We start from the raw sequence: 12,979 nt of genomic DNA, 5'->3' as shown, positions 1-12,979 counted from the left end.
GCATCGACCGTGTGTGTGTGTGTGTGTGTGTGTGTGTGTGTGTGTGTCTGTGTGTGTGTGTGTGTGTGTGTGTGTGTGTGTGTGCGTAAGTCGCGGGGGGAACTGAGCAGCCCCGCCCGCTGCAGAGAGCCGACAGGATTGAAACAGCAGCAGCTTTCAGCGACTTTAGAGTGAAAAATCGTTCCAGCGTACATTGATGTTAAAATGTATACAGGTTGGCAGGACGGTCTTTCTCTGTACATTTTGTTGATAAACGTAAGATGTTCGAGTCACACACACACACACGTCTCGTCTTCATAATAGAAACAAGGAAATTAATTTGACCCGTTCTCACTCCCGCTTGGTCAGTGGCTGCACGTGAGATGCTGGGATTGTGTGAGTAATGCGATATGGGGGCCCCTGGCTGTCAATCAATGTCTTCCAGTGATGCGGTCCCCTGATTGGACCGGGCCTGTAAGCAACCGCCAATGTGGCAGGTAGATTGACAGTGTTACCCGCCAATTGCAAAATTCCCCCGCATTTGGCAGGTGGTCGGGTGTTAATTTCAGGCGGTGTGTATAACTATTATCAGACCGGCCAAGTGGAAGTCGTACACTTAAGACGGACCACAGGAAAACTAAACCGCTCGCACCAGAAATGGGACAAACATTCATAATCAGAAAATCACAGTCGACACTATTTACCAAAACAATAACGCGTGGCCTTGGTGGTGTTGTGTGGCAGTGCTTCACACTACCACCTAGCCACATGGTGTGCATACTACATCGAATTTCACACACCTTTGCGTCACCATATGCGAAACGCTCGTCTAAACGCAGAATAAAAAGAGATAACACAACGCCACTTTTGTGTTTTCTCTTCAGATTGTTTCCGTCTAAACAGCCTCAGACTTGAGTGGGATTACTACCTTTAACACCTTTTCCATAAAGGATTTCATTTTTTTTCAGTAGACCAGAAGTAAAGGGCACCGCCAAAACACGTGATCATGATTTGCCTTCTGTTCCCCACAGGATCTCCAGCATGTCATGTTATTGTTCAAGAAAGTCTCTTGTGCTGGCGTTTCAAAAAAATCTAAACCGATACTTTAAAACAAAAACGGAGCGCAAACCAACAGTTGCAACATGTAAGAAGTCCAGGGTATCACTAAACTACTTGCTGGTGGTTTCCTGTGTGGTCTGCAGCGAGGCCCCCCAGGTCCAGGACTGGTTTTTGGTGGATGAGGTCCTCGGACAGTTCAGTGCTGTTTGCATTCTCTGCTTGATGATTCCTCCTTTCTCTGAACTTCCTCATGTTTTTCTCTATGAAGACATGGAAAGCAGGTTTAACACTTTAAGAGAACAAATACACATCTAAAGAATATTTCAGTAACAATAAAAGTCTGTAATCTTTGATCTCAGCTCAGGTTTCCAATCAGCAACAACAACCCTGTTGACAACAAACGACCACATAATAGGACTTTAAATGTTAATAATTACGCTGTAACTTACGCATTATTCCACCTTTCACCAGAACAATAATAACGCCGATAACAAGAATTGGGAAAACAATGGGAATGAAAGGAGCACGGGCAGCCTTCTCATTTTCACCTTCTGAAAGAAAATCAGAGGAAATGTGGAGTTTAGAAGAAAGGCAAATTCATATGCTGTAACTTCTACAGTCAGATTATCTTCTAGGATAAAGTCAATCAAAGACACTTCAGTTTTCTGTATCTAATGCCATTCTATTTTAATTTTTTTTTACATTCAAAAGCTTCCATTAAGGTTTTTGCATGTTGTTGTTACCCTACTTCCTCAAAATATTTTTTTCTTTAATGAAATAACTCGTGAAGTTTCCCGTTTTAATACAGGTGCATGACTCACTTGTCGGGTAAGCAGGAGAACAGTTTTTTGACCGCAATTAATTTTCTTTTGACAGACTAAATGTAAAAAAAAAATAAAAAAATAAAAAATAATAAAATTAAAAGAAAAAAAAAAAAAATATATATATATATATATATATATATACAGTCGTGAAAAAATTAGGACACCCATGCTAAAGTTGACTAAAAAGAGGAATAAAAAAATCATCTTTTGGAAATTGATCTTAATGCCTTAATTAAAAAAATGAGGAAAAATCCGACCTTTAAGGACACCAATTTTGTTTGTGAAAGAATAATGTATTGTAAATAAATAAATGTTCTTCCTTAAACTACAGGGGGCATAAGTCAGTACACCCCTATGTTAAATTCCCATAGAGGAAGGCAGATGTTTATTTTTAAAGGCCAGTTATTTCATGGATCCAGGATACTATGCATCCTGATAAAGTTCCCTTGGCCTTTGGAATTAAAATACCCCCACATCATCACATACCCTTCACCATACCCCCACATCATCACATACCCTTCACCATACCCCCACATCATCACATACCCTTCACCATACCCCCACATCATCACATACCCTTCACCATACCCCCACATCATCACATACCCTTCACCATACCCCCACATCATCACATACCCTTCACCATACCCCCACATCATCACATACCCTTCATCATACCTAGAGATTGGCATGGTTGTATTTCAGTTAGCCTAATATCTGGTTTGATTTGCATTGAGAGATGATTTTATGGAAAGTACCCCATGCCAATCTCTAGATATGGTGAAGGGTATGTGATGATGTGGGGGTATTTTAATTAAAACCACTTTTGGTGAACTCAGCTACCCCCCCTACACATTGCACAAAGCTTCTTTTCTCAAAAAAACATCCTTATAATAACAATTTTTTTTGTATTATTTTTATTATTTTATTTTATCTTTGTAGACCCAATTTGACTCATGCAGAAGATGGTTCCAATATCTCTGCACTCCAGCAACCAGAATGGTACATGTTCCAGAAGAATTGTTTCAATGTACACTGTGTGAAAAACAATACATAACTAGAACTGCAAGCAGTTATGACGGGGTCGTGAGTCGCCCCCGACGACCCGGGGAGCGCGCGAAAGTGGGACCCAAAGCGTAACGGTGAGGAGGCAAACGTCAGTAAATATCGACATGTGTGAGCCGCAAGGTCTGCGGTACGTTACCGTTGCAAATGTCCCATTAACATTGATTGAGTAGAAGGGCCGAAACTGGTCTACGTTGGCTACAGCGCCCCTTAATGGCCGATCTTCTTAAAATGTGTGGGGGGTCATGGCAAACTAGGATCTAAAGTTCCGTGTTGGTAGCATTTATTTTGGTTGAGATATGTCAAAGCTGGTGTTTTCATAGTTACCTACACAAATTTGTTTGTGCGTAATTTGCGCAATTTTTGTCTAATACAAATTCTATAAAATTAAAGGGTGGGTTTTTTGAGAAAAGAAGCTTATGGGTAATGTGTAGGGTTAGGGTTAGCTGAGTTCACCAACAGTGGTTTGACATGAATCGGTCAAAACAGCAAGCCGCATAATAGATTTTTCGAATGTGTTGAATATTCAATGTCCAATATAAAACCAACTTTACCACGGTTCATTTCCATGGGTCATTTCGGGCAAAGCGTGCAACCCTCCTGCTCCTCTTCTTCACCACCACTACCAACAAAATGTCTAGACTCCATCTAGGGGATATGCCTTGGCTTCTCTACCCCTTTAAAATTATTTTTATAACGATGGAGTCTATCTCCAAAGACTCTGTACATTTCATATTATGCATATGTAGCCTACAAATAAACATTTGCATATTTGCAACAACGTCTCTCCTGATTGAAATATAGTTCAGGTCAGTTTCAATAAAATCGTCACAGATTGTCTTCACACTGCTTAGTTGTGTTGTTGTTCAGTAATGAACTCATATTTATATTTTACATTTTCAGAAACATAATAAAATGCATTTTTTTGGAAACCTAAATTCCACATGTTGCCAATAATCACAGCTAATTGTCAAAGGAGCAGACTCATATGAATTGAACTCATCCAGGATAGTTTCAGGAAACAGGAGAACAGTTATTAAAAAGTATCTTCATCATCACGTCCAGGAGAGAAGTAAACGTCTTCATGACTTCTGGGGAGAAATGGATTCAACTGTGGAGATTCCTCAGATGTATTGGGTCCACCTCGGTCTTTCTGTCAGTGGGTGGAAACAACCATCATTTGGCAGTATGGTGATGAGGAGGAGGAGTTAGCAGACAGATTCCTGTATTAGGTCACATATACATAATAAAGGCTAGATGTCTTCGGCACAATCCACAATCCTTCCTCGTTCTTCTGACAAACAGCGACAAATGGCGCCATCTTGTGACAGACATACATTACTGTATCTGGCTTTCAGACCTGTGTTATAAGTAACTATACTATAAACAGACTGTATATTTCCTCTGTCTGTCCTGTAATAAGTGACCTCTGAGCTCATGTGTTTGTGACTCTTCACCTCTGTCTCCTCTCACAGGGAGAAGATGATGAAGATGATCTGCAGCATCCTGCTGCTCATCATCCTGACCTCCTGTGTCTGTGTGCCTGGTTAGTTTACAGCTTCACGTCATTATCCACTAACACTAAACAAAGAATCACTAAAGTGTCCACAGAAACATGTGGAGATGGAGTTTAAATTTGTCAGTGTGTCTGCTCCTCACTTTCCCTCTCTGTCTCCTCGACAGGAACATTTGTAGTGAATGTGACCCAGACCTCCTATCAGGCAGAGGAGAACCACGACATCACACTGGAGTGGACCTTCACAACCAGCACTCACAGTTCCTCCAACTCTCTTAAAATCTTCTGTGAACTGTTAACTGATCTCAGACCCTCAATCCTGTTTCATCTCCATGAAGGAGTTGAGGTCCCAGAGTCTCAGGATGAACAGTTTGCAGGACGAGTCCAGTGGGACAAAGATGACCTCAGAGAAGGACGACTCAGGACTGAGGACTCGGGACTGTATGTGTGTCGAGTAATCACAAGTTATGAGAGTAACTCTGGTAGACGTTGGCTCAATGTCACTGGTAAGTTGATTCAGGAGAACTGGAGTTTTTCTGTTTGTACTTAAAAGATGAAAGATGCAGATGATATAGTCATTTTCACTAAAACAGGTTTCCTTCCTGTCAATCAGCCACATTATATTTTCTGTTCTTTACAGCAGCTGCTGATGAGCCCAAACCTCAGAGACCAACAGTGAGACCAGAACCAGAGAGTCTGGGAAACATCTGGATCCTCTACGCTGGACTGGCAGCAGCAGCAGCAGCAGCAGCAGCAGCAGCAGTTCTACTGATTCTCTACCCCAAATGCCACTTTGTCTTCCATCCTTGTTTTACTAAATCTACTGATAATCATCAACATCAGCAGCAGTTCTACTGATTCTCTGTATCAGAGCATAAAGTCAGTCATAAAAACTAAATCAGACTCCCAGAGTCTCTCCTCTGTCTGTTCTAGTGTCAGAAAACTATTCGTGATATAAAATGTTATAATGATATATATGATATATCTTTATATTTTACATGATGTTCATGTTACTACAGGTTTGAGTTTAAATTGACGTGTTACATAATGTTTTGTCTTCTTCTAGTTGTGTAATTACTACATCAATATATCATGTCATATGTTACTTGTAATGATCTTTCTATTGTTACCTGTCTAGGGACTGCTGATGTAAATTAGCACTGATGCTAACTCCAGCATGTTAACATCTTGACTTTCATTAACGAGCTCTGTCCATGTTCAGTTACTATGAATTTAAATTAATTTATTACAGCAGAAATGACTATCCGTGTAAATAATGCTTTCATTGAGTGAAGGGTTTTGCAGCTTTTAAATCAAGGAAATAAACTTGGTGACCTTTGTTATAATAAAAAACAAATGACCACAGTTTATGTCTTTCATTCAGGTAGTGTTTCAGTTCTACGTCGATTGAGACTAAATGCAAAGACAGACTTTTTTTTTACCTTCAATGTAAAATATTTGTAATCCAGAAGAAAATAATGTTGCTGCTGAAACATCTGAGATATGATTTGGTGTTTTGCTACAACAGAAAAAGGAAATAAAGTGAATCAAATTTGCTAAATGAAAGAAGGCACACAGAACAATATGGAAGTCGGTTTTGGCGGAATATAATTTTCCCAGGAACTTCAGTGCTGTTTTTGTTACATCATTCTGTAACGTGGCGAACTGTTTGCACCAGAGTCCATTTAAAATATCACTGTTTTTACAAATATAACTCACTATTTGTACTCAGATCCTTTACTGCAGTTACAGTACTAATACCACACTTTGAAAATACTGAACTACAAGTAAAAGTCCTGCATTAAAAACATGACTGAAGTAAAATGATGTAATAAGGTCGTCTATGTTTGTCCTGTGAGAACCACGTATCTCTCAAAAGTTTTAAACCTGTCATGGTGCCTGTTTTCAGCTTTGTGACGTTGCATCTTCCAGTTGACCCGAGAGGCTTTTTAAACACTTTATTTAGCTTTAAGAAGAAGGATATACAAATAGAATAGTTAAAAGAGGTAAAGTACATACACAAATACATTCAAAAATATCACAAATACATCCATAAAGATACAGGGTGCCTGGTAACAAATGCATTCGGTTAAGAGAGAAGCAGCTTGAGCATGTAGGCATTTAACAATAAGATTTAAGTTGGAATAAGTTATACAGTTAAATATTAAGTTTGGCTTTGTACATCCAAGTAGGAATCAGACAAATACAATATGTTTTAACAAAGTGCAACATCAACAAAAGTCAAAAGAAAGTGCAGCAAATAAAATCCTACGTCATCATACAGCAGTTCTGTTCACTGATTGTCAACGTTTCCCCTGACGGCCTGATTCAACCCCAGATATTAAAGAGATAAAGTAATAAAGGAGTTGAAGCCTTCTCATTGTTTGTTGTCCAGCAGAGAGATCTTCACAGCAGTCTGAACCAGGTTCAGATGAAGGCAGATATACCAGTTGGAGATTCAAGTCACTTTTAATGTTGTTAAATGATAGAAAGCAGCTTTCATTATGTCCCTGATATTACTTTAAGAGTCCCAACCTAACCTGGGTTAAGGTGAATACATACATATGCAAAGCTATAAAAACAGAGAAGTAAAATGTACAATAGGCAAGTAGGAGAAAATGAAAATACTCAATTAAAAGTACCTTACGGCACGGCCGTACGGCATAGTTACAGTACATGCAGGAATACCCCGGGTACTAAAAGGAGTCATCTCCGTCTGGTAACTAAAATGAGAACTAAAAAAAAATATGGGTCTCAAGGCGGGCTTTGGTCTGTCGTCTCCTCAAGGTGACGTAATGCAATGCATTGTGGGGGAAAGGAGAAACATTGCAAACCACTGTAAAATAGTACTCACTTTTTCGTATTATATTCCGTTTTGTGATACCCAACAACATCAAGTACAATGGAAAACAGTTTATATGTATTTACCAACAAGCAAATTGCGCAAATTCGTTGGAAATTGAACCCTGCAAAGCCTTTAAATCAATATTTGTGTAAAATTTGTAAAATTATGGATTTCTTTAGTGAGCAGCCGTGTAATAAACCGCCCTGTATGTTGTTAATATGATTTTGTTCGGGGGGCTTATTGTTGAACAGCTCAGAAGATTTCTGTAAAGTTCCTTTTCTAATACTGCATCTGGACCAAAAGGACTCATCATTATGATCATTGTTGTGTCTGAGTTGTGTAATACCTTTATCAGTCCATGTGGGGAGGTTTCATGTTGTTCTCTTCTCTAAACTCTAAAACTGGTGAAGGCAGTGGGATCGTTTGATGGCCGACCTTCACTGAAGCTCTCAGACGAGGTTTCCTGCAGCTCTCTCCAGGTCTTCATCTCCTTTTGCTGCTTCCATGTTCAGGTTTTTCTCTTCATGTCCGTCCGCTGCTATCTCTGGATTTTTCTCCTTCCTTCCTCTCATCAGAAGCAGAACAAGGAGAATCCAGAGGAGGAGAACAGTGGGAAGGATAACAGCACGGGCAGCCTTCCTGTTCTCACCATCTGGAAGAATATCAGAGAAGATGTTGAGTTTAGAAGAAGGGCAGCTTTAAGAAGATACACACCTAACCCTAACCCTAACCCTAACCATAACTCACACACTAAACAGCCTGAGTCAGGACCCTTCAGTTCTCTGGAGGACTATTAGAAGACATTTACCCCGATGCTCTGACTCGGTCTCTTCTTCCACTGGAGGTCCAGATGTGCTGGAATTATTTCTCTTTGACCTGTTTGCTTTTCTTTCTGTTTCAAACGACATAAACAAAGTTCTTCATTATCTGCAGTTGCATTATACAAAACTTAAATATGAAAAAAAAAACATTATAATTGACCTGTCCTGCTTACCAACAGTGAGGTTAAAAGCACAGCGGGCTTTCAGTTTTGGGACGTAGACTTCGTACGGTCCGGTGTCAGACAGATTTACTGAGGAGATCTGCAGCGTCACGGTTCCTCCGATCAGGTCTTCATGGATCAGAGTTGTTCTGCCTCTGTAGTGATGACTCTGTGGAGGGAAATGGTCCTCTCCATGTCGGTAGACGTGGACCAGATCGTCATAGAGGTCAAGTCTCTTCAGATCCAACGTGTAAGGAGTCAAGTTGACCGGAGGACTCAGAGAACCCCGCAGAGTAACAGCATCACCTTCTACTGCCTCGATCAGAGTCGGACACACGACACCATACTCTCCTGGGGAAACACACATTATATAGACAGAGACATTATTTAGACCGTTTGAAATCCTCTGAAGGACAGACAGCTTTTCAAACTATTTTTATTGTTTTCAATGTAGTGGCACAACAGTTCTTTAAGTGCACTTTCCCACTTCTCCCATTCAGGAGGATAGAGCTGAGTAAATGTATAAGAACTTGTCAGAAAGGGGGGCTGAAGAACGCTCCAAAGTTAGGCTAAATGTTGGCGAGGGAAAGTCTGTGTATGGTATATTTGAATATTTCTACATACCGGGGTGCCTAAACTACTTCTCGGGATTTTTGTACAGAATGAGCTGCAGACTAATCAGTGAAAAAATATTCCTTTATAAACTCGCAGCACCTGAGAAGCCCCGTGGTGAGGAGCAGAGAGTAACAACGGTGCTTTACAGGTGTTGCGCTAATCACTCCACCCAAGTAGCAGAAGTAGCAGTGCTTCGCCTTCTGAGAATATACACTCACCTTGAAGATTATTAGGAACACCCTACTAGTAGCGTGTTTGACCCCCTTTCGCCTTCAGAACTACCTTAATTCTTTGTGGCATTGATTCAACAAGGTGCTGGAAGCATTCTCTAGAAATATTGGCCCATATTGAGAGGATATCATCTTGCAGTTGATGGAGATTTGTGGGATGCACATCCAGGGCACGAAGCTCCCGTTCCACCACATCCCAAAGATGTTCTATTGGGTTGATATCTGGTGACTGTGGGGGCCATTTTAGTACAGTGAACTCATTGTCATGTTCAAGAAACCAATTTGAAATGATTTGAGCTTTGTGACATGGTGCATTATCCTGCAGGAAGTAGCCATCAGAGGATGGGTACATGGTGGTCATAAAGGGATGGACATGGTCAGAAACAATGCTCAGGTAGGCTGTGGCATTTAAACGATGCCCAATTGGTACTAAGGGGCCTAAAGTGTGCCAAGAAAACATCCCCCACACCATTACACCACCACCACCAGCCTGCCCAGTGGTAGCAAGGCATGACGGATCCATGTTCTCATTCTGTTTACGCCAAATTCTGACTCTACCATCTGAATGTCTCAACAGAAATCGAGACTCATCAGACCAGGCAACATTTTTCCAGTCTTGAAAGGTCCAATTTTGGTGAGCTTGTGCAAATTGTAGCCTCATTTTCCTATTTTTAGTGGAGATGAGTGGTCTTCTGCTGGTGTAGTCCATCCGCCTCAAGGTTGTGTGTGTTGTGGCTTCACAAATGCTTGGCTGCATACCTCGGTTGTAATCAGTTCTATCGGTTATATCAGCTGGAATTAGTCGGCCCATTCTCCTCTGACCTCTAGCATCAACAAGGCGTTTTCGCCCCCCAGGACTGCAGCATACTGGATGTTTTTCCTTTTTCAGACCATTCTTTGTAAACCCTAGAAATGGTCGTGCGTGAGAATCCCAGTAACTGAGCAGATTGTGAAATACTCAAACCAGCCCGTCTGGCACCAACAACCATGCCACGCTCAAAGTTGCTTAGATCACCTTTCTTTCCCATTCTGACATTCAGTTTGGAGTTCAGGAGATTGTCTAGACCTGGACCACACCCCTAAATGCATTGAAGCAGCTTCCAAGTGATTGGTTGATTAGATAATTGCATTAATGAAAAATTGAACAGGTGTTCCTAATAATCTTCAAGGTGAGTGTAGTTCCCAGTATGTATACGGTTAGAAGATGGCTGTGTGTCATGTGACCTTGTTATTTGTACACGCTGTGACTCTACAAATCACAACATGTAAATAGGAACATGTTGGCGTTATTTTGTCACTTATTGGGAGCAGTAGACTAGATGGAGCCGGTTACCTCCAGGATCTGTGCTAAGCTAGGCTAGATGGAGCCGGTTACCTCCAGGATCTGTGCTAAGCTAGGCTAGATGGAGCCGGTTACCTCCAGGATCTGTGCTAAGCTAGGCTAGATGGAGCCGGTTACCTCCAGGATCTGTGCTAAGCTAGGCTAGATGGAGCCAGTTACCTCCAGGATCTGTGCTAAGCTAGGCTAGATGGAGCCGGTTACCTCCAGGATCTGTGCTAAGCTAGGCTAGATGGAGCCAGTTACCTCCAGGATCTGTGCTAAGCTAGGCTAGATGGAGCCAGTTACCTCCAGGATCTGTGCTAAGCTAGGCTAGATGGAGCCGGTTACCTCCAGGATCTGTGCTAAGCTAGGCTAGATGGAGCCGGTTACCTCCAGGATCTGTGCTAAGCTAGGCTAGCGGTGGGGGCGTCAGACAGAGTTACGACACGCACGGAGATGAGAAGGGTATGTATGGACTTATCTAACTCTGGGGGATACGGGGAATAAGCTAAATGGGGTGGTGATGGCGCAGTGGATATGTCACATGCCTTTGGTGTGGGAGACCAGGGTTCGATTCCCACTGTGATACATCAACCAATGTGTCCCTGAGCAAGACACTTAACCCCTAGTTGCTCCAGAGGCGTGCGACCTCTGACATACATAGCAATTGTAAGTTGCTTTGGATAAAAGCGTCAGCTGAATGACATGTAATGCTGAAGTCCCAATAAGTCGGCGTGTTCCTTTAATAACCCTTTAAAGACAGCAGACACACAATATCTTGTCGTGGCTGACAAGCTGCATGTACTCCAGGAATAAAACGACATTACCCCATGACATTACTGTTTGTGTGGATGCTGATTAACGCCACTCAAGAAAATGAGAAGTAATATGGAGCCAGAACGAAGGAGAAGTACTACAATTTGGGTATATGGAGAACAGCCATATGAGAGTCACTGACTCAGACTAGTACAAGAGAGAGCAACAGATGGTTATCAAAATATCCTCATGAGTTTAAATCATGGGGTTAAGGCAAAGATTAAGTTAACACAGAACATTTTAGGCTGAGGTCATCAGGCTATATATTTGACATTGTGTATATTTTGCTTTGCACCTTATCTTTAACCAGTTTATATTTATGACACTACTATTAACCTGTTGACATTTCTTCCATTGTGGCATGCACATTTAGTCAGTTTCACCAAACTCCAGTTTGTCTTCATATTGCTCAGTTGTCTCACTGTTGAGTAATGAGCTCTCATATTTCTATTTTTTATCTTCAGAATTCTAAAAACTGCATTTTGTATTAAAATGTGTAAGCTAAACATAAATTCCATGTTGCCAATAATCACGGTTAAAAATAGGTGATATTGTCAAGATGCAGCCTCAGATAAGCAGATAAGAAGCAGAGAAGAGGAACAGAGAACAGCGATCGGAATTTGTGGTTTTCTTCTCAATGTTGCTCTAAATTAAGCTCCTCTCAGAGCGCCCTGAAATAGAAATTGAAATTAAAAAATAAAAGAAATTGAGGTTAATTTAACCACAGATGAAGACTTTTCAGGAGGAAGAGTAAGAAAGAGGTCTTCTATCTCTTCTGACTGTCTACAGTTGTAGGTTATCTTATTAATCAGAAACTAAGCTCTTGTATTAATATAGTTCAGGTCAGTTTAAATCGTCAGAGATTGTCTTCACACTGCTTAGTTGTGTTGTTGTTCAGTAATGAACTCATATTTATATTTTACATTTTCAGAAACGTAATAAAATGCGTTTTTTTTGGAAAGCTAAATTCCACATGTTGCCAATAATCACAGCTAATTGTCAAAGGAGCAGACTCATATGAATTAAACTCACCCAGGATAGTTTCAGGAAACAGGAGAACAGTTATTAAAAGTATCTTCATCATCACGTCCAGGAGAGAAGTAGACGTCTTCATGACTTCTGGGGAGAAATGGATTCAACTGTGGAGATTTCTCAGATGTATTGGGTCCACCTCGGTCTTTCTGTCAGTGGGTGGAAACAACCATCATTTGGCAGTATGGTGATGAGGAGGAGGAGTTAGCAGACAGATTCCTGTATTGGGTCACATAGATATACATAATAAAGGCTAGATGTCTTCGGCACATGAAAGGGGAGAAGAGGAGGGAATCTGTTAGAGGCACCTGTCTGTAACCCATTTCCCCTTCTGCTGGTCTGTAGGCCTATGTAACCGCATGTATAATACAGACCTGCATGTATAATACAGACCAGTGTGTTATGCATGCGGTTAGGCAACAGAGGCCTCTGTAAGAGCAAAAAGAGAAGCGAAAACCACCCACCGTGGTAAATGAAATGACGCTGGTGAGTGGTTGAAGAAGTATTCAGATCTTTTACTTAAAGTGCTCATGTTATGCTGTTTGTTTATTCCCTTTATAGAATAGAATAGGCCTTTATTGTCATTGTCACAGGTATAACGGAATTTAAAGGGGTGATAGAATGCAAAACCGATTTTACCTCGTCATAGTTGAATAACGACAGTTAGGTGGGTAAATAGGACATACAGAGAAGCT

The 12,979-nt window shown here is 41.0% G+C and overlaps 1 protein-coding gene and 1 long non-coding RNA gene across 2 annotated transcripts; one reads left to right on the top strand and one right to left on the bottom strand.

The window, feature by feature from the left end:
• Positions 1-4,554: 4,554 nt before the first annotated feature.
• Positions 4,555-5,274, top strand: LOC116058733. Its single transcript, XR_004107101.2, has 2 exons — positions 4,555-4,949; positions 5,084-5,274. It is a non-coding gene; the product is annotated as an uncharacterized LOC116058733 (long non-coding RNA).
• A 1,112-nt stretch (positions 5,275-6,386) lies between these two features.
• LOC116058679 (myelin-oligodendrocyte glycoprotein-like) lies at positions 6,387-12,393 on the bottom strand. The gene is made up of 4 exons (XM_031311511.2): positions 12,285-12,393; positions 8,283-8,621; positions 8,097-8,180; positions 6,387-7,940 (listed from the first exon to the last, which is right to left on the bottom strand). Exons 1-4 carry the CDS (start codon positions 12,364-12,366, stop codon positions 7,738-7,740), a joined length of 708 nt encoding a protein of 235 aa, XP_031167371.1. The 5' UTR covers positions 12,367-12,393; the 3' UTR covers positions 6,387-7,737.
• Positions 12,394-12,979: the final 586 nt, after the last annotated feature.

The sequence above is a fragment of the Sander lucioperca genome, chromosome 12 (assembly GCF_008315115.2).
Source record: "Sander lucioperca isolate FBNREF2018 chromosome 12, SLUC_FBN_1.2, whole genome shotgun sequence".
NCBI classification, from domain to species: Eukaryota; Metazoa; Chordata; class Actinopteri; order Perciformes; family Percidae; genus Sander; species Sander lucioperca.
The sequence above is the reverse complement of the archived record's forward strand: the minus strand, read 5'-3'. Positions and strand labels throughout refer to the sequence as shown.

Bases quoted from the DNA above. Each gene is read 5' to 3' on its own strand.
- LOC116058679 (XM_031311511.2), bottom strand. From the start codon at position 12,366: ATGAAGACGTCTACTTCTCTCCTGGACGTGATGATGAAGATACTTTTA. The intron at 8,622-12,284 runs GTGAGTTTAATT...GTGTTTCCCCAG, and splicing joins GTTTCCTGAAACTATCCTGG to GAGAGTATGGTGTCGTGTGT. The intron at 8,181-8,282 runs GTAAGCAGGACA...CGTTTGAAACAG, and splicing joins TGCTTTTAACCTCACTGTTG to AAAGAAAAGCAAACAGGTCA.